This window comes from Heterodontus francisci, chromosome 2 (genome assembly GCF_036365525.1).
Source record: "Heterodontus francisci isolate sHetFra1 chromosome 2, sHetFra1.hap1, whole genome shotgun sequence".
Lineage (NCBI taxonomy): Eukaryota > Metazoa > Chordata > Chondrichthyes > Heterodontiformes > Heterodontidae > Heterodontus > Heterodontus francisci.
In genome coordinates this window covers 69526015-69546373 of record NC_090372.1, presented here as the reverse complement: position 1 = coordinate 69546373, position 20359 = coordinate 69526015, and the positions used below count along the sequence as shown (strand labels likewise).

The window sequence follows — 20359 nt, the reverse complement described above, 5'->3', positions numbered from 1 at the left end:
CACTTATCAGTCCAAGCCTGAATGTTGTCTAGGACTTGCTGCATGTAGACACGGACTGCTTCAGTATCTGAGGAGTTGCGAATGGTGCTGAACATCGTACCAATCATCAGAGACCATCCCCACTTCTGATCTTATAATGGAGGGAAGTCATTGATGAAGCAGCTGAAGAATTTTGAGCCTAGGACACCACACTGAGGAACTCCTGCAGCGATGTCCTGGGGCTGAGATGATTGACTTACAACAACCACAACCATCTTTCTTTGTGCTAGGTATGACTCCAGCCAGTAAAGAGTTTTCCCTCTGATTCCCATTGACTTCAGTTTGGCTAGGCCTCCTTAATGCCACACTCGGTCAAATGTTCCTTGATATCCAGGGCAATCATTTTCACCTCACCTTTTGAGTTCAGCTCTTTTGTCCATGTTTGGACCAAGGCTGTAATGAGGTCAGGAGCCAAGTGGCCCTGGTGGAACCTGAACTGAGCATCGGTGAGCGGGTATTGCTGTTTAAATAGCGCTTGAAACCACTGTCAGCGACACCTTCCATCACTTTGCTGATGATCAAGAGTAGACTGATGGGCAGTAATTGGTCAGATTGGATTTGTCCTGCTTTTTGTGGACTGGATACACCTGGGCAGTGTTCCACATTGTCGGGTAGATGCCAGGTTTGTAGCTGCACTGGAACAGTTTGGCTAGGGTGGCGGCTAGTTCTGGAGCACGAATCTTCAGTACTACAGCTGGGATGTTGTCAGGACCCATAGCCTTTGCAGTATCCAGTGCCTTCAGCCATTTCTTGATATCATGTGGAGTGAATCGGTTTGGCTGAAGACTGGCATCTGTGATGCTGGGGACCTCAGGAGGAGGCCAAGATGGATCATCCACTTGGCACTGCTGGCTAAAGATGGTTGCAAATGCTTCTTCAGTCTTTTGTGCTGGACTCCCCCAAAGGAACATAAGAGCAAGAGTAGGCCATTCAGCCCATCGAGCATGCTCCACCATTCAATATGATCATGGCTGGTCATCCACTTCAATGCGTTTTTCCCACACCATCCTCATATCCCCTTATGTCATTTGTATTTAGAAATCTATTAATCTCTATTAAACATACTCAATGACTGAGCTTCCACAGCCCTCTGGGGTAGAGCATTCCAAAGATTCACAACCCTCTGAGCTAAGAAGTTTCTCCTCATCTCTATCCTAAGTGACTTCCCCCTTATTTTGAAATTGTATCCCCTGGTTCTAGCCCCCCCCCCCCCAACCAGGGGAAACATCTTACCTGCATCTAACCTGTCTATCCCTTTAAGTATTTTGTAGCTTTCAATGAGATTACCTCTCATTCTTTGAAACCCTAGAGAATACAGGCCCAGTTTCTCCAATCTCTCCTCATAGGACAGTCCCGCCATCCTGGGAACAAGTCAGGTGAACGTTCGTTGCACTCCTTCTATGGCAATAATATCCTTCCTAAGATAAGGGGACCAAAACTGCACACAGTACTCCAGGTGCGGTCTAACCAAGTTTCTATATAATTGAAGCAAGTCTTCACTACTTCTGTACTCAAATCCTCTGGCGATAAAGGCTAACATACCATTAGCCTTCCTAATTGCTGGCTGCACCTGCATGTAGCTTTCAGTGACTTATTGACAAGGAAACCCAAATCCCTTTGTACATCTAAATTTTTAATCTCTTACCATTTACGAAATACTCTGCAAATCTGTTCCTTCTACCAAAGTGGATAACCTCACATTTTTGCACATTATATTCCATCTACCATGTTCTTGCCCACTCACTAAGTCTGTCCAAATCCCTTGAAGCCGCTTTTCACCTTCCTCACAACACACATTCCCACCTAGTTTTGTGTCAATCGCAAACTTGGAAATATTACATTTGGTCCCCACATCCAAATCATTGATATATATTGTGAACAGCTCGGGCCAATTCATTGATCCCTGTGAGACCCCACTAGTCACAGCCTGCCAATGCAAGAATGACCCGTATTTTCCTACTCTCTGTCTTCTCCCTGTTAACCAATCCTGAATCCATGCCAGTATATTACGTCCTATTCCATGTGCTTTAATTTTGCTAACCAACCTCCTGCGGGGGACTTTATCAAAGGCTGTTGAAAATCCAAATATACCTTGTCCACCAACTGCCCTTTATCAATTCTGTTAGCAGCATCCTCAAAAAACTCCAACAGGTTTGTCAAACGTGATTTCCCATTCATAAATCCATGTTGACTATAACCAATCAGATCATTATTATCCAAGTGTCCATTTATCTCATCCTTTAGAATAGATTCTAGCATTTTCCCAATGACTGATATAAGGCTAACAGATCTGTAATTCCCTATTTTCTCCCTCCCTCCCTTCTTAAATGGTTGGCTGACATTTGCAACCTTCCAATCTGCAGGAACTGCTCCAGAATCTATAAAATTTTGGATGAAGATCACCAATGCATCCACTATTTCAACACTCTGGGATGTAGAATATCAGGTCCTGGGCACTTATCAACCATCAGCCCCATTTATTTCTCCAATACAACCTTCTTACTAATAATAATTTTCTTCAATTCCTCATTCCCCCTAATCCTTTGGATCTCTAATTCTGGGAGATTTCTTGTATCTTCCTCAGTAAAGACAGACACAAAATAATCATTTAGCTTCTCTGCCATTTCTCTATTCCCTATTATAAATTCTCCTGACTCTGCCTGTAATGGACCCATATTTGTCTTAGCCAAATGTTTCCTTTTTACGTACCTGTAGAAGCTTTTACAGTCCATTTCTATATTTTTGCTAGATTACATTCATATTCTATTCTACCTTTCTTTATCAGTTTCTTCGTCCTCCTTTGCTGTATTCTAAATCCTCCCAATCTTCAGGTTTACTACTATTTCTGGCAACTTTATAGGCCTTTTCTTTTAATCTTATACAATCCTTGACTTCCTTTGTTAGCTACAGTTAACTGCCTTTAATTTTGGGGTTTTTGCGCCTTGAAGGAATGTATAGTTGCTGTAAACTATGTAATATTTCTTTAAAGACTATCCATTGCCTATGTACTGTCATACCTTTTAATGTATTTTCCCAATCCTCAGTCAATATTCCCCTCATACCTTCATAATTTCCTTTGTTCAAATTTAACACCCTGTCCTCCAGGGTGTTGTCGGGGTCCATAGCCTTTGCAGTATCCAGTCCCTTCAGCCGTTTCCTGATATCAGATGGAGTGAATTGAATTGGCCACTGTTTAAAAATAAGGGTCGGCCGTTTAAGACAGAGATGAAGAGAATTTTGTTTCTCTCAGAGGATCATGAGTCTTTGGAACTCTCTTCCTCAAAAGGCAGTGGAAGCAGAGTCTGAATATTTTTAAATCAGAGGTAGATAGATTCTTGTTAAGCAAGGGGGTGAAAAGTTATTGTGAATAAGCGGGAATGTGGAGTTGACGTTACAATCAGATCAGCCCATGATCTTGTTGAATGTAAAGCAGGCGGGGCCGAGTGGCCTACTCCTGATCGTAATTCGTATGTTCGTAATTGGCTGAACACTGGCATTTATGATGCTGGGGATGTCAGTAGGATGCCGAGATGGATCATCCATTTGGCACTTCTGGCTGAAGATGGTTGCCAATGTTTCAGGGTTTTTTGCACTGAAGTGTTGGGCTCCACCATCATTGAGGATGGGGATATTTGTGGAGCCTTATCCTCCGGTTGGTCATTGAATTGTCCACCACCATTCATGACTGGATGTGGCGGAACTGCAGAGCTTTAATCTGATCCATTGGTCGTGGGATTGCTTTGCTGTCTCTTTCACATGCTGCTTCTGCTGTTTAGCATGCATGTAATTCTGTTTTGTAGCCCAAGCACTGATCCCTGCGGTACCCCACTGTCACAGCCTGCCAACGTTGACTATGCCCAAGCAGATCATTATTATCCAAGTGTCCATTTATCACATCCTTTAGAATAGATTCTAGCATTTTCCCAATGACTGATGTAAAGCTAACAGGTCTGTAATTCCCTATTTTCTCTCTCCCTCCCTTCTTAAATAGTGGGGTGACACTTGCGACCTTCCAATCTGCAGGAACCGCTTCAGAATCTATAGAATTTTGAAAGTTGATCACCAATCCACTATCTCTGGGTTGTAGAATATCAAGTCCTGGGGACTTACCAACCTTCAGCCCCATTAATTTCTCCAATACAACCTTCTTACTAATACTAATTTCCTTCAATTCCTCATTCCCCTTAATCCCTTGGATCGCCAATTCTTGTATCTTCCTCAGTGAAGGCAGACACAAAATAACCATTGAGTTTCTCTGCCATTTCTCTAATCCTCATCGTAATTTCTCCTGACTCTGCCTGTAATGGACCTACATTTGTCTTTGCCATTAATTGAGGATGGGATACTTGTGGATCTTCCTGCTCCTGATAATTTTTTAATTATGTTCATCATGGCGAAGCACTGATTCATCAGTAGAGGGAGAACGGTAGGTGGTAATCAGCAGGACGTTTCTTTGTCCATGTTTGGCCTGATGCCATGAGACTTCATGGTGTCCGGAGTCAATGTTGAGCACTCCCAGGACAACTCGCATATCCGCAGTATATCACTGCGCCACCACCTTTGATGGGTCTGTCCTGCCGGTGGGACAGGATATGCCCAGGAATGGTGATGGTGGTGTCTGGGACATTGTCTGCAAGGTATGATTCTGTGAGTATGACTATGTCAGGCTGCTGCTTGACTAGTCTGTGGGCCAACTCTCCCAATTTTGGCACAAGCCCCCAGATGTTAGTAAGGAGGCTTTGCAGGGTCGACAGGGCTCGGTTTGCCGTTGTCGTTCCATCCAGTTTTATTCCTTTTCAACTTTTGTGCAGCAGTTTTGTAGAACTGAATGGCTTGCTAGACCATTTCAGAGGGCAGTTAAGAGTCAACCACATTGCTGTGCATCTGCAGTCACATGCAGACCAGACCAGGTAAGGATGGCAGATTTATTAACCCTAAAGGACATTAGTGAACCAGATGGGTTTTTACAACGATGGTAGTTCCATGGCCAACATTGCTGACTAGCTTTCAAATCCAGATTTTCATTAATTTATTGAATTTATCAATTCATTGAATTATAATTCTACCAGCTGCCATGGTCCCCAGAGTATTAGCCTGGGTTTCTGGATTACTAGTGATGTGGAAGGGTTTAGCACAATCAGCAGATTTCTTCCTTAGTACAAACAACAAACGATGATGGCTGCCCTGGAGAGTCTAAATCAGTCCCCCATTTCATCTGACCCACCTCTGTTCCCACCCTCATTGGCTCTAATTGGATATGTCATGCTAGATCCCCACCTGCCAATAATGAGGCATATTAATTCTGTCATATGAACATTGATTTGAAAACTGTTGCTGAAGTGAAGAAAGGACTTGTTTAAAAACTCACCAGGCCCTTGGCTGGAAAGACATTTGCATATTAACAGACAGTGCTTGTGGAGACAAAGGGGTTCCTTTCCTTATCCAATTTAACGCACAATGGACTTTGAGCACTAGGTGTTGTGTGTAAGAAGAGACATTCCAGGATCGGCTAATACCACAAACAGACATGTTCAGATCAGCTGGTCACGTGACTAGCCTGCTTGGCAACCTGGTTTTTCTGAATTGTACAAACAGTTTGAACTCAGAGACTGCAGTATGCTCCTGGACTGAAGAAAACCTCTCCTGTCTGGCTCTCCCTCTCTTTCTCACAGAACTCCAAATCCACTGAAGACACATGAACCCCAAGAGAGATAAGTCTCCTACAGCGAACAAGGTTAAAGAAGAATATTGGGCCCCAACAAAAAGCAAGATCTACCTACAATCAAGGACTCCTCAGTGAGCTCAAAGAACCATAACAAAAACCCTCTTCAGATATTGCCTCAAACTTTTGCACTTTATTTTTCATCTGCTATTTTCTGTCTCTATCTGCATGTGTGTATCGCGTATGCATGCGAGCATGGACGCATCATGTGTCCGTAGGTGTTAACTGAATTAGAGTTTAAGTTTAATAAATTTCAACCTTTCTTCTTTAAACCTAAGAAAACCTGTTTGTGCTGGTTTATTTGCCTTATAATTGGAAAGTGATGAACAAGGATTCACCAAGGGGGAGCTAAAAACACGGTGTTTTAAAAATAAAAGCCTATTACACTAAGACCAGGTGAAAGCTGAGAGGGAACCCTAGGCACCTTTCTCACCAGGCTGTAACAAAAATTTGGGGGCTACCATCCTGGATTTTACCCACAGATAAATGAGAGAAATTGGAAATGGGAAGCCAAATTGTTCCCAATCAAAAAAGAGCAAAATTTCAATACAGGTTTTCTTGTGGTCTTGTGTGCTCAAATACTAACATGTCTGCAACTGAAGCTAGTAGCTCTCCAAGCCAGGGAGAAGTAACTTGGGATAAGTTAAAAGCACTGTCTGTGGAGGAGTTGAGGAAAATGACTGAACAGTGTGGGATCACTGTACGTGGCAAGGCTGGAAAGTCTGAACTCCGAAGGCTAGTGGCCAACCATTTTTCCCTTGAATCTGAGGATGCAAAAGCAGTGTTAGTAGTAGACTATTGTTATCAAAAATACAATTGGAACAAAGGAAACTTGAATTAAAGGAAAAAGAAAGAGAGAGACAGGAGAGGGAGAAAGAAAGAGCCTTCGAGAAGGAACATGAAGAGAAAGAAAGAGCCTTCCAGAAGGAATGTGAAGAAAGAGAGAGGAGAGTGAGGGAGAGAAAAACAGGAGAACGAATGAGAGAGAGAAAGAAAATTCCGGAAGGAATGCGGAGAGAGAGAGCTGAAGCGGCTTGAGTTAACTAGGGGGAGACAGAGTAACCCCAGTAAAAGCATGGCCAATATGGAAGAGCGTAATTCAGGGCTGGGTACAGAATTGTTAAAACTATCTGAACTAATCCCAAAATTCAATGAGGAAGATGTAGAAGAATTTTGTGTGTCCTTTGAGAAACTAGCAAGGCAGCTAAAATGGCCAGGTGAGACCTGGCCCCTTTTACTACAAAGCAAGCTAACTGGAAAAGCCCATGAGGTTTATTCCCTGTTGCCAGATGAGAGTTCATCAAATAATGAACTGACAAAAAATACTATCCTTGGGGCACATGAATTAGTACCTGAAGCCTATCGCCAAAAGTTTGAAACCCTCAAGAAGCAATCTAATCAAACTTGTCTGGAGTTTGAAAGAAGTAAGCAGCTGGCTTTTGACCAGTGGTTGAGGGCTTTTAAAGTACAGCTCAGCTATGTGAATCTCAGGGAAGTAATTCTGTTAGAGGAATTTAAAAACTCTCTCCCACTCTCCGTAAAGACACATGTAGAGGAGCAGCGGGTCCAGAGAGCCTGGCAAGCGGCCGTTCTGGCCGATGAGTTTGCTTTAATTTATAAGTCTGCTTCCCAGGGGAGAACCTTTCCTAGTCACTCCAACAAATCTGAAAAGGATAAAGGGTGGGAAGGTGATAGGAGTCCAAGCAGTCCTGGGAGAAAACAAAGCAGGAAACACAGGGGGTCCACCTCTAGCCAAAAAGGAAAGTGTTATGAGCAGAAGCGAGACCCGGAGACCTGCGTGCGTCCATTGTGATAAAGAACAAAACAAAGAACAAAGAACAGTACAGCACAGGAACAGGCCATTCGGCCCTCCAAGCCTGCGTAATCTTGATGCCTGCCTAAACGAAAACCTTCTGCACTTCCGGGGTCCGTATCCCTCTATTCCCATCCTATTCATGTATTTGGCAAGATGCCTCTTAAACGTCTCTATGGTACCTGCTTCCACCACCTCCCCCGGCAACAAGTTCCAGGCACTCACCACCCTCTGTGTAAAGAACTTGCCTCGCACATCCCCTCTAAACGTTGTCCCTCGCACCTTAAACCTATGTCCCCTAGTAACTGACTCTTCCACCCTGGGAAAAAGCTTCTGACTATCCACTCTGTCCATGCCGCTTATAACTTTGTAAACCTCTATCATGTTGCCCCTCCACCTCCGTCGTTCCAGTGAAAACAATCCGAGTTTCCCAACCTCTCCTCATAGCTAATGCCCTCCAGACCAGGCAACATCCTGGTAAACCTCTTCTGTACCCTCTCCAAAGCCTCCATGTACTTCTGGTAGTGCGGCGACCAGAATTGCACGCAATATTCTAAGTGTGGCCTAACTAAAGTTCTGTACAGCTGCAGTATGACTTGCCAATTTTTATACTCTATGCCCCGACCGATGAAGGCAAGCATGCTGTATGCCTTCCTGACTACCTTATCCACCTGCGTTGCCACTTTCAGTGACCTGTGGACCTGTACGCCCAGATCTCTCTGCCTGTCAATACTCCTAAGGGTTCTGCCATTTACTGTATAATACTCCTAAGGGTTCTGCCATTTACTGTATAAAGTAGGGCATTTAAAAGCTGACAGCTGGAAACAAAAAGGAAAACCTGTAAGGTTAATCAGGGCACACCTGCTCAGTGAAGAAGGAAACCTGATGGAAAGCACAGCAGAAACAATCTGTCGCTTTAACTGCAGTAAGAGTGAGACCCAGGAAGGCTACGGCTACAAATGCAGGAAGATTTAATAGGATTCCTGACGGTTATCAAGATTTTGTGTCTGAAGGGAAAGTAATACCATACCCCTCGAGTGAGGCAAGCAAGCCCATAGTAATTCTCAAGGACACAGGGGTCACTAGATCCCTTTTACTGGGAAAAGCCTGACCTTTCCCCCAGAGAGTGCAGTGAACACCAAAATAGTGGTGAATGGTATTGAAGGACAGTGTATGCCTGTACCTGTACACCGGGTGCACCTGGAGTGTGATCTAGTTTCGGGACCAGTGACCGTAGGGATTGTCCCTCGTTTGTCTCTGGATGGGGTTGGCCTGCTCCTAGGTAATGATCTGGTGGGGGTGAAGGTGGTAGCCGCCCCAGTAGTGAAAGAAAGACCACAGGAGGTCAGAGAGACAGGGCTGTGGCAGGAGACGGACTCCTGCAGTTCCCTTGAATGTGTAGTGGATCAGGCCATGATCAAACCAGCTCTCCCAGAGGAGACTGAATTAGCACTGCAGGCAGATGACCATGAGGTCTGTCTGTCTGAGACTTTCTTTAGAAAGTTAAGAGACCCATGGAATGAATTAAATGGATTTTCCCTAGCTGAGGCTCAGCGTGCCGACCCAGTATTGCGAGAGTTAGCACAGACTGCCCAATCTGAAAGTGAAGCAGAGGGAGTCCCTGATTACTAGTATTTGAAGAATGAGGTACTGATGAGGAAATGGAGTTCTCCTCACAGACTTGAGAGTGAGGAGTGGACAGTGGTTCACCAGTTAGTGGTGCCGCAGAGGTACCGGAGAGAAATATTAAGAATGGCCCACGAAACTACAGTGGCTGTACATGCCGTTATATGAAAGACCAAAGCCTGCATAAGACAGCAGTTTGACTGGCCCAAACTCCACAAAGATGTGGTGGAGTACTGCAGGAGTTGCCACATGTGCCAGGTTGATAGGAAACCCTGACCTACAGTGAAACCTACACCACCAAGTCCTGTACCGGGTTTAGGAGGACCCTCCTGCAGAGGGCTGGTGAACTGTAAGGGACCCCTGCCGAGAACAAAAAGAGACAGGCAGGCACAAGGCTGGCAAAAGGTTAGACAGGAAAGGGGAAAAAGTGACCAAGAGGGCAGGTTAAAGGAAGCTCGGGAGGAATCCCTGACGAAAACCCCTACTGTCCGGTCAGCCAACACCGAAAAATGTGAAAAGATAGAGCCCACATCCTCCTATGTAAATGCAGACACTAGAAGCACCCTAACAGAATTGCTAACAGCATTTACAGGCACCTCCAGAGACAAAGAAAGACCTCTGCGGGGCAGAGAAACCATGAGGGTGATGCCTCATTTAATCGAAGTGCCACAGGGGCGTGCAGTAGAGTCTGCACAAATACCTGCAGGCAGGAGTGTCCCAGAGGACAAAGGAGAGATTAGCAAAGAACCCTCCCCCGTAGTCAGAAAAAAAGAGAACCACGCATCCCCTGAAGTCAAAAGCCTTTGTATGACTCAGCAAAGCACTGAAGGAGAGTTCAGGATAGACCCGCCCTCTACTGACTCTCCTGGAAAAAAAATTCCAACTCAGGGCTAATTAAACCTAACCATCTCAAAGACCCTAGGCAGCCACGGAAATGGACAAACTGAACAAAAAACTCCCCAAAAAATACACATGTTTATTGGGATATCAAAAAAAGGGGCAAATAAAGCAGGACTGCCACTGAGAAAAGACATGCTGTAATAGGTTTTAGGATTTATGAATGAATGGGAATGAAGGAGAGAAATGCATGTTTTTTTTTCTGTATCTTATATTTTCTCTCGACCCTTTTAATGAAATGCGCTTTTCTCAAATCACATTTCATTCTGCTGAGTCTGGAGGTGTCATGCTCGACCCCCCACCTGCCAAGAATGAGGCCTATTAATTCCGTCATATGAACATTGATTTGAAAACTGTTGCTGAAGTGAAGAAAGAACTTGTTTAAAAAATCACCAGGCCCTTGGCTGGCAAGACATTTGCATATTAACAGACATGCTTGTGGAAACAAAGGGGTTACTTCCCTTATCCAATTTAACCCACAATGGACTTTGAATACCAGGTATTGCGTGTAAAAAGAGACATTCCAGGGTCAGCTAAGACCAGAGAATCCACAAACAGACGTAGTCAGACCAGCTGGTCACATGACTAGCCTGCTTGGCAACCTGGTTTTTCTGAACTGTACAAACAGTTTGAACTCTGAGACTGCAGTATGCTCCTAGACTGAAGAAGACCTCTCCTGTCTGGCTCTCCCTCTATTTCTCACAGAACTCCAAATCCACTGAAGACGCATAAACCCCAAGAGAGAAAAGTCTCCTACAATGAACAAGGTTTAAGAAGAATACTGGGCCTCAACAAAAAGCAAGATCTACCTACAATCAAGGACTCTACAGTGAGCTCGAAGAACCGTAACAAAACCCTCTTCAGAGATTGCCTCAAACTTTTCCACTTTATTTTTCTTATGCTATTCTCTGTCTCTATCTGCATGTGTGTATTGCGTATGCATGCTAGCGTGGGCGCGTCATGTATCTATAGGCGTTAACCGAATTAGAGTTTAAGTTTAAAATTTCAACCTTTCTTTAAACTTAATAAAACCTGTTTGTGCTGGTTTCTTTGCCTTATAATTGGAAAGCAGTGAACAAGGATTCACCAAAGGGGAACTAAAAACACAGGGTTTTAAAAATTAAACCCTATTACGGTAAGACCGGGTGAAGGTTGAGAGGGAACCCGAGACACCTTTCTCACCTGGTCGTAACAGATAGGAATCCCTTCTCCATACCAATTTGGAGCTTTCCCACTTATAAATCTTAACTATCATCAGTTTCCCACTGGAGGCGGGTTTCTGACCTAGAAACAAACCCTGCTCTTGTTTACCGCCTCCATGACGAACGTTCAGCCCATTGTTTCTGCAACTCTCAGCAATTTGTCTCTGTAGTTCCTCCTCTATCTCCCTCTGACTGGCTGGGGATCTATAGTATAATCCCAGCAGTGTGATTCCCCTTTTTCTGTTTCTCTGTTCAACTGATATAGCCTCTTTTGACGATCCTTCGACCATACTATTCCTCCTCACAGCTGTGATTGTTTTTTTAACCAATCTTACAACCCCCCTCCTTTTTTATCTCCTTCTCTATCACATCTGAAAATTGTGTAAGCAGGAATGCTGAGCTGCCATTCCTGATCTTCTTTAAACCACGTTTCAGTAATAGCTATGATATCATACTTCCAAGTGTCTATCTGTGTCCTCAGCGCATCTGCCTCTTCACCTGACTCCTTGCATTGAAATTACTGAAATTACTGAACAACCTCTTTGTTGTTTATTTTCTATCCTTTGCTTTCTCTGTCTTCCTTACTTGTTTGCAAATTTTCTGCCTTACATTTCCAGCTTTGCTTCTCTCACTTCTGAATCTACACTCAGGTTCTGATCCTCCTGACAAATTAGTTTAAACTCTCCCCAACAATAATAGCAAACTTCCCCACCACGATATTGATCCCGGCCCTGTTGAGGTGAGCTTGTACAAGTCTTAACTCTCTCAGAACCTGTCTCAATGCCCCAGGAATCTAAAGCCCTCCCTCCCTCACCACCTCTCCAGTCACGCATTCATCTGCTCTTTCCTTCTATTCTGCACTCATTAGCACACGACACCAGGAGTAATCCAGAGATTATTACCTTTGAGTCCCACTTTTTTATTTCTTTCTAGCTACCTAAAATCTGCCTGCAGGACCTCATCCCTGTTTCTGTCTATGTCATTGGTACCAATATGGACCATGACCACTGGCTGTTTACCCTCTCCCCCTCAGAATGCTCTGAAGCCGCTTAGTGACATCCTTGATGCTGGCATCAGGAAGGCAACATACCAACCTGGAATCATGTCTGTGGCCCTTCTCAAGGACAATTAGGGATGGGCAATAACTGCTGGCCATGCCAGAAATGCCCACATCCCAAGAACTAATTAAAAAAAGAAATGCCGCTCTATTCCTCTAACTATTGAATCCACTATCACTATTGCTTTCCTGACATTCCTGCTACCCCCTGCACAGCTGAGCCATCCATGTTCCTGTGGCCTTGGACCTAGCTGTACTCCCCAGAGTTGAATACCGGTTGGAGAGTGAGATGCACTCAGGTGGTTCCTGCACTACCTGCTTGGTCCTCCTCATCTGACTGGCAGTACCCATTCACTCTCTGCCTGCAGACTCTAAAGCTGCAGGGCGACCACCTCCAGAAACATGCTATTCACGTAGCTCTCGGCCTTATGGATGCACTGCAGTGATGCCAGCTCCAAAACCCGGAGCTCTAACTCATCCAACTGATGACACTTCCTGCACATGTGGTTGTCGAGGACATGAGAAGCGTCCTGGAGTTCCTGCATGGCACAGATGTGCATTTGATGGGCTTGAGGTGTCAAACACACCAGCTACTCACTAATCAACTCCTTCCTTTGGCTGACATCACTTTAGTTTTTTTTTACCTCTCTCCCTGATGTTCACCTTCTCTTACCTGTTAGTTTATATAAGTAGATTCATTATAGCTTTTTGTTTATCTAACTGTTTAGCTAACACTAAAACACAAACACGAAACACTAAAACACTAACAAATAAACTTAATAGTTATTTGTAACATCCCTGCGCCACCCCACACTCTGTGCTGTGACAAGATTTGTTGAGCTTTTCCCTCTGTTTCTCTGCCGCTGTGCTTCCGATAGGCTCTGCTGCTGCCAACTCTGGCGCACTTCCTGACCTGTTTTTGTTAAACAGAAAATGATTTTTCATATGTGAAGTGCATGAGTGAAATTATATAGTATAGATAAATAGATAGATAGATAGATACACACACGTAGATAAACATCATGAAATTTTGTATCCTTTATACATACTACAGGTGGTGCTTCATTGGATCTTAAGGCTTGTCCTCCAAAACCTGCAAAATGGATCTTGGATATGACCTGGCTGAACTTGGTCGAACTGCGTAAACTTGGGCAATTTGCAGATGTCTTAGACCAAGTATGTTACAAAGTGATAAAAGTATACACAGCTGATTCTTGTGTGCTAAAGCTGATTTGAAGTATAAATAAATAAAATCCTATTACGGCTGTTGTCCAACATCAACTACCCATTCATCTTGCTCCCCTGTTCTGTGATTCACGCAGTGCTGCCTCCTCAAACTGACTGACTAAAATCCATGGAGTGGCTTTACCAATGTAGATGCCTACAGCAGATGGAACAAATGATGCTGGATGCTGAGAGGTGCTGGGTCTTCAACTTCAGTGGTAGTTTGGGCTGGTTCGTGGGAGTAGGATGTCAATAGAAAAAGATGCCAGGGCTGAAAACAGGAAATGACCCCACTCCAGCGGGTCGCGGGACCCTGGGCAGCATTTCATCAGCAGCGGTCAATTAATAGGCCGCTGTCCAATTGAGAATGGCAGCTCACCTCCCAGAGCTGCCGGCCCAATCAGCTCGACAGCCTTCGCTGCGCCACTATTACAGGTGGCCACTGCTGAGGTTGTCGGATGAAAGAAAGGGAACCTCAATGTCAAGGCACCCTTGAAAAGAAGATAAGTGTGTTTCAGCGAGCCAGGATCAGGCAGACAGGCACCAGCAATCGGGTTGGAGGAGCAGCAGAGATCATATTGGAGCGGCAGTGCCGTAGCTGCAGGGGCAGCTATTCCTGCTGAGGGAGCCTTTACGTAGGCCATGGTGCGGCCATCAAGGAGGCTCCTCCCCCCACACCTTCTCCCCCAGAATCCACTGCGAGGCCGCCAGTCCCCCCACCCAGTGGCTGGCAAAATGTCAGTGGGAGTGGGGGTGCCCTTAATTGGGCCCTTGCTGGGTGGCTGCTCTATTGAGGTTCCTGCTGCTGGTAATATACCTTGGCAGCAGGAAGACATTCCATTCTGATGCCTTCCCCCCAACATTTTACCAGCCCTCTCACCTCCCGGCCAGTACCCAAAGGGCTGGGAAAATTCAGCTCAACATTTCACGTCAATGAACTTTCATCAGTCAATAGAAACAATGCTGGTTTCAAGGGACCCCTTTGCATTGTGCTTACTTGTTAATATACTATGTATAGATGGAGAGTGTAAATGTGACTGATTATCAGAAAAAGGATAACATAAGAGATCATAATTTAAAAGAAGCAAAACTTATATACAAATGTAAGGAAAAATGAATCTTGGTCTGGGAGAGTGATAAAAAAAACAAAGGAATATCAACGTTAACAGCAGAAGTTTTTGCAAATATATTAAGGGAAAGATAGTGGTAATGGGAATGTGGGCCCACTGAAGATGCAGGCAAGACTATATTGGATAATATAAAACTTGTTAAGTAAGTTCTTAGTGTCCGTTTTCATAATGGAGGAAGGGGACAAAACACTAGCTGTACAAGGGAACTTAGAAGTTAGTCATGTGAGGAAAAGGGTAATGGAGAAAATAACATGTTTGGCTGCCTACAATTTCTAGTCTACTAAAACCAATTGTAAACAAATTTGCTTTTGATGAAAAAATAGAAAGAATGGTGGATACAGATGATGCAGACAAAGATTTGCAAATTGATTAAGGTTGTTAATGCAATTATGCAGATACATTGCAAATAAAAGTAACATTGATAAGTGTAAAGGACAACACATAAATTGAAAAACATGAGGCATGAGTTTGCAATTAATGGAATTGAATTAATGTACAGAGATTAGAAAGTGAACTGGAAAAGTGGTCAACGATAAATTTTCAATGTCTACATAGTAAGGGGGCATGGTTGGGGAAGAAATCGTAAAAGCTAATGAGGTATTAGAATATTTGCTGAGAACAATAGAGAACAAGTACACAGGCATAATTCCAAGGCTTTACAATAAGTTGTTAGAATGCTGTGTTCAATTTTCTTCAACTCATTGCATATGCATTGAAAAGGTACTGAAAAGGGCAACCTGACCAATGCCAAATATAAAGGAGTTGAGCTATGAGGAAAAATCAGAGAAACTTAATGCTTCCAGCCCAGAAAGAAGGTAACTAAGGGAGGACCTCCTCAAAGTGCATAAATATGAAACTGTATAAATAAGGTAAACCTTAATTATGCATTTGTAAACTTCATTGTATCCCAAAGAAAGTGAGAGCAGAGAATAAAAATGGAAATTAATGAAAAGTAAATTTAGAATAGATATTGGGTTAAACCTCTTAGAGTGGTAAGCATTTGGATGCCAAATAAACTCTGTGATTATTCAAAACATAGTTAAGTTCAATGATGAAAATGTTACATTGTAACTTGGATGTGTGCTGGTCAGCTGAATGGTCTTTTCTCCTCCCTGATTTTTCTTTTGCAATGCAATGCGATTCCTTTCTGTTTGCCCAATGTTACAACAATGTTATTTGGATAGATCGGGAGAAATGAGAAACTGTGGAAGAACTGGTTTGATAAAGAAGCTCCTGAGGAAGAAGCTATGCCAAATGCTTATGACCAATCCTTGGACTGTTTCCGACGTCTTCTCCTGATCAGATCTTGGTGTCCTGATAGAACCATCGCTCAGGTATTCATTAGAATGCAAATGACTATAGGCTTTAAAGAACTTTACATCTGTTAAATCGAGAGACCAAACTATTACTTTTTTTTTTAAATTACAAATCTTGCTTATCATTTATCAAGGACATAAAACTTGATTGAGCTGTATATTAGATTTCACATTGTGTAAACAAGCAGGTTAATTTTGTTTTTTGTGCCCTGACATTGAAAGTGAATATCAATGGGCAGGACATTTCATAATTAGTGATATTATGAAAGGTTATTGAATGGTTTCATCTGTGAAATGGAGCATAAGCGGTAACCAATGTCGCTTCGATGCAAGTGGTGCAATCAGGTACATCACCACCAGAAGGAAATTCCTTTCCTCACCAAATAGCCAAGGATTAAACATATACTCCGCAAGTGCTGCCAAGACTCAGGAACAACATGAAAAACTAAAAATCATGTGAGCTACATATCTGCTAGGTTTGCACAACACAGGCCGGGGTGGGGGGGAGGCTACAAATTCTATAAAAAGAATACATTTTAAAGAAATAAAATGAAAGTGTGTTTCAGGTTAATTCAATGGCAAATCAAACTTGTGATCTTGATGAAATTCAACTGTAGTATCATACAAACATACAAATTAGGAGCAGGAGTAGACCACTCGGTCTCTCGAGCCTGCTGCGCCATTCAATAAGTTCATGACGGAACTGATTACTCCACATTTCCACCTACCCCCGATAACCTTTCACCCCCTCGCTTATCAAGAATCCATCTACCTCTGCCTTAAAAATGTTCAAAGACTCTGCTTCTACCACCTTTTGAGGAAGAGAGTTCCAAAGACTCACAACCCTCTGAGAGAAAACATTTCTCCTAATCTCTATCTTAAATGGACAACCGCTTATTATTAAATAGTGACCCCTAGTTCTAGATTCTTCCACAAGGGGAAACATCCTTTCCATAGCCACCCTGTCAAGACCCCTCATTATCTTATATGTTTCAATCGCCTCTTACTCTTCTAAACTTCAGCGGATTCAAGCCTATCCTGTCCAACCTTTCCTCATGAGACAAACTTCCCATTCCAGGTATTAGTCTAGTAAACCTTCTCTGAACTGCTTCCAACACATTTACATCCTTCCTTCAATAAGAAGACCAATACAGTATACAGTACTCCAGATGTGGTCTCACCAATGCCCTGTATAGCTGAAGCATAACCTCCCTACTTTTGTATTCAGTTCCCCTCGCAATAAATTATAACATTCTATTAGCTTTCCTAATTACTTGCTGAACCTGCATATTAATGTTTTGTGATTCATGCAGTAGTTCACTGATTTGGGAGGGTGGGAAATCCATTGGCTCCCTATGACCCATATAAATCAGTTTGAGCAAGCAGCTGACTGAATTAGAGCCTCATTTGCCCAGCAGTAATATCGCCGTTGGCAGGAAAAAAAGCTGGCGATTTTAAGTCCCATTCCAGCCCGTTTCCGCTGGGCAGTGGGAGGTAACCCCCCCACCCCCTACCCATGAAAGTATTTGAGCTGGTTGAGAATTGAGTCCATTTAAAATCTCCCAAAAGCAGTACCCATAATTCTTTACTGTTACGATCGAGACAAGAGGTGTGCACTGTCTTTTCTAGTTCCACTTCTCCACAGGTCACAACATATATTTAAACGTTTACCCAGTTACCAAATCAGCCAATCATCTACCCTATCGTTTTTATCCCAGAATAAAATACACCAACCAGATTTATTTAATAAACAAAATTATCAGCTTATTATAAACAAGACTTAACCAGTAATGAAGCAAAGCATTAGCACACAGATTGAAATATGAAAGTTCCCTTTTTGAAATCCCCCAATTACACTCACATGCACACTGGAAAAAAAATACAGAAGTTCTCTCTGCAGAGGTCTGTTACAAAAAAAAAAGACTACTTGGCCAAATACTTGCAAATTCTTGACAAAAAAAGAGAAGATATGGAAGGAAGTCAGTTGTCCCTTTTTTGGCCTGGCATCCAGGTATACAGAGACAGGTCACTGAGATCATTTCAGAAGCAGTCCATTCTGGAGATTTGGAGAATTATTCTAGTAGGCTTTTCAGGAGAAATGTGGCATCAGGGTTTTCCACCAGCATACACTTCAATTGCAAGATTTTTTTTTCAGCTTCTCAGGAGCTATGCAGCACCAGGAACTTTAGTTCTCCCACACTGGATCTTTGCAGGATTTCTTCAAAGAGGTTGAGAAGGAGATGAGCTGGGTGGTTTCTTTTTTTCTTGGCAGGAAGACACCAACTGTCTTCAAGCAGTTCACATCCCAACTGATGAAAACAATGTCCAAACCCCGAACAGAGAGTCGACCTGCTGACTTCCATAAACCTTGACAGTTGGCTTCTCTGTAACCATTTTTTTCCAGATCACCAAGGCTTCTGTTGTTTACTGAGCCCAAAGCACATGATTTCCAGCACAGGTGGCTTTCAAACAGCATCTCAACTGTCCTCTTGGTGAACTTGGTAAAAAGAAAACACATCCATGGAATCTTTTCAGTTTTAACACAAGTCTTTAATTTTTTTTTTAAATGGAAGCACTTTCGTAACATTACCATTTTATTTTAAGTATTTTATCTTTCTAGATGCAGTCCAAGTAGAGGTCCTGATATTAACCCATCCCACTGGAAAGGGTCAGGGAAGTGTGCAAAACACAAATGTGCAAAACACAACCCTAACCTTCCGCTCAGGTGCCCATTGACATTTTTCTGGTAGCAGGTTTTATGGTGTCCTAATGTCTTTCCATGGTCAGTTGGGACATTTCATTAACATTTTAGATCAAGCTCCCAATTGAGCAATAATTGCTTATTGGTTTTGCAAATATTTGAGAACTGAAATTATGTAAGTGAAAGCAGTAATTTACACATTATGAAAAAGAAAAACAAGTTACTTTTTTATTGAAGATGTAAGTGTTGGAATAGCTGGGTATTTTATTAAGTATCATTTATATAATAAACACTATGTTGTAACCCTATGTAATGTTGGTGGAAGCTGACTTTCAGCAGGAATCTTTATCAAACAATTGTTTAATTTTGCTATCTGTTGTTTAGGCTCGTAAGTACATTATGGATGCTATGGGAGAAAAATATGCAGAAGGACTCATCCTGGACTTGGAAAAGACCTGGGAGGAATCAGATAGACATACTCCTCTTATCTGTTTTCTGTCGATGGGTTCTGATCCCACAGACTCCATCATAGCTTTGGGCAAAAGAGTCAAGGTAGAGACACGCTGTGTCTCTATGGGTCAGGGACAGGAGGTCCATGCCTGTAAGCTTCTCCAGCAGACCATGACAAATGTAAGAGGAAACATCCACAAAATAACATGTTGAGGTTTGAGAGTTCTTGTGTATGCTTAAATATTCTTATTTAAAACACAAAAATATATCTCCAAAGCTTCACACTGGAGTACTATGTGAACCAGAGACGATGGGGTTAATTATAACCACTACACCCCAGCAGGACGTTGAAGGGATTGGATCAACTGAAGGTTTGCATCCCGACTGATTGTATTCCCCATTTACTTCAATGGAGAGTAAAATCAAGAGTAAAACCTGAATTCACCCGTAAGTTTCCCTACTGGCAAAACAGGTTAAAATTGCCCCTTATGTTTCACCTTTTTAAGATTGTGGTCCAGAATCCAAAGTGACCCAGTTTTCTCTCTTTGACTTTGCTTCATTGCCGAAAATTCACATCTGCTGCTCCTCTGTTGCAAGTCTTCAGGTGGGGGTACAATCCAATTCGAGCAAGGCATTGCTGGTTGCAATGGGTGGCTTTGTAGGTCATCATTTTCCGATGCAGGGACTACTGCCAGATGCTCCTTTCCACTCTTCTGTGGCAATCTGAAGACATAGATCTTCACATTTCTGTGCTCCAGTGTGGAGACTTCGGCACTAACAGCTTCAGTCATATGCAGACTGTTCCCAGTGTTTAAAAGTCAACCCGGCATGAAATGACGTCTTGCTTACATGAGTCCTTGTACCTTAGCTTTGGCTGCCCAATGCCATTTAGCAGTGTATCTCAGTGTTCATTTGGTAGTGTCTAATGTGGTGAAACATATATAGATTTAATAGGGAGAAATGGGGTATGGAAAGTACTGAATAATGGAAGGAACATATAAGCTGTGAATCCAAAGTGTGAGTGGGTTTTCACAATTGTGATTATTTTTCTGTATTCCACCACTCCCAAGTTGGTATTCATATTTATGCTATTAAATTGAACTTTTTTCATCAGTGTTATACACATACTTTAATCATAAGTCATAAAAATAGGAGCAGGAGTAGGCCATTCGGCCCCTCAAA

The 20359-nt window shown here is 42.9% G+C and overlaps 1 protein-coding gene across 4 annotated transcripts in view; it reads left to right on the top strand.

Moving 5' to 3' along the window:
* dnah5 (dynein, axonemal, heavy chain 5) overlaps positions 1-20359 on the top strand; it is a 610401-nt gene that overhangs the window by 523721 nt on the left and 66321 nt on the right. For 3 of the 4 annotated variants that reach the window (XM_068058833.1, XM_068058843.1, XM_068058824.1), the window contains 3 exons: positions 13411-13532; positions 15895-16044; positions 19112-19357. In XM_068058833.1, coding sequence (XP_067914934.1) covers positions 13411-13532; positions 15895-16044; positions 19112-19357 — 518 coding nt within the window. Of the gene's footprint in view, positions 1-13410; positions 13533-15894; positions 16045-19111; positions 19392-20359 lie in introns of all 4 variants that reach the window. The other variant, XM_068058853.1, reaches the window with a different exon arrangement.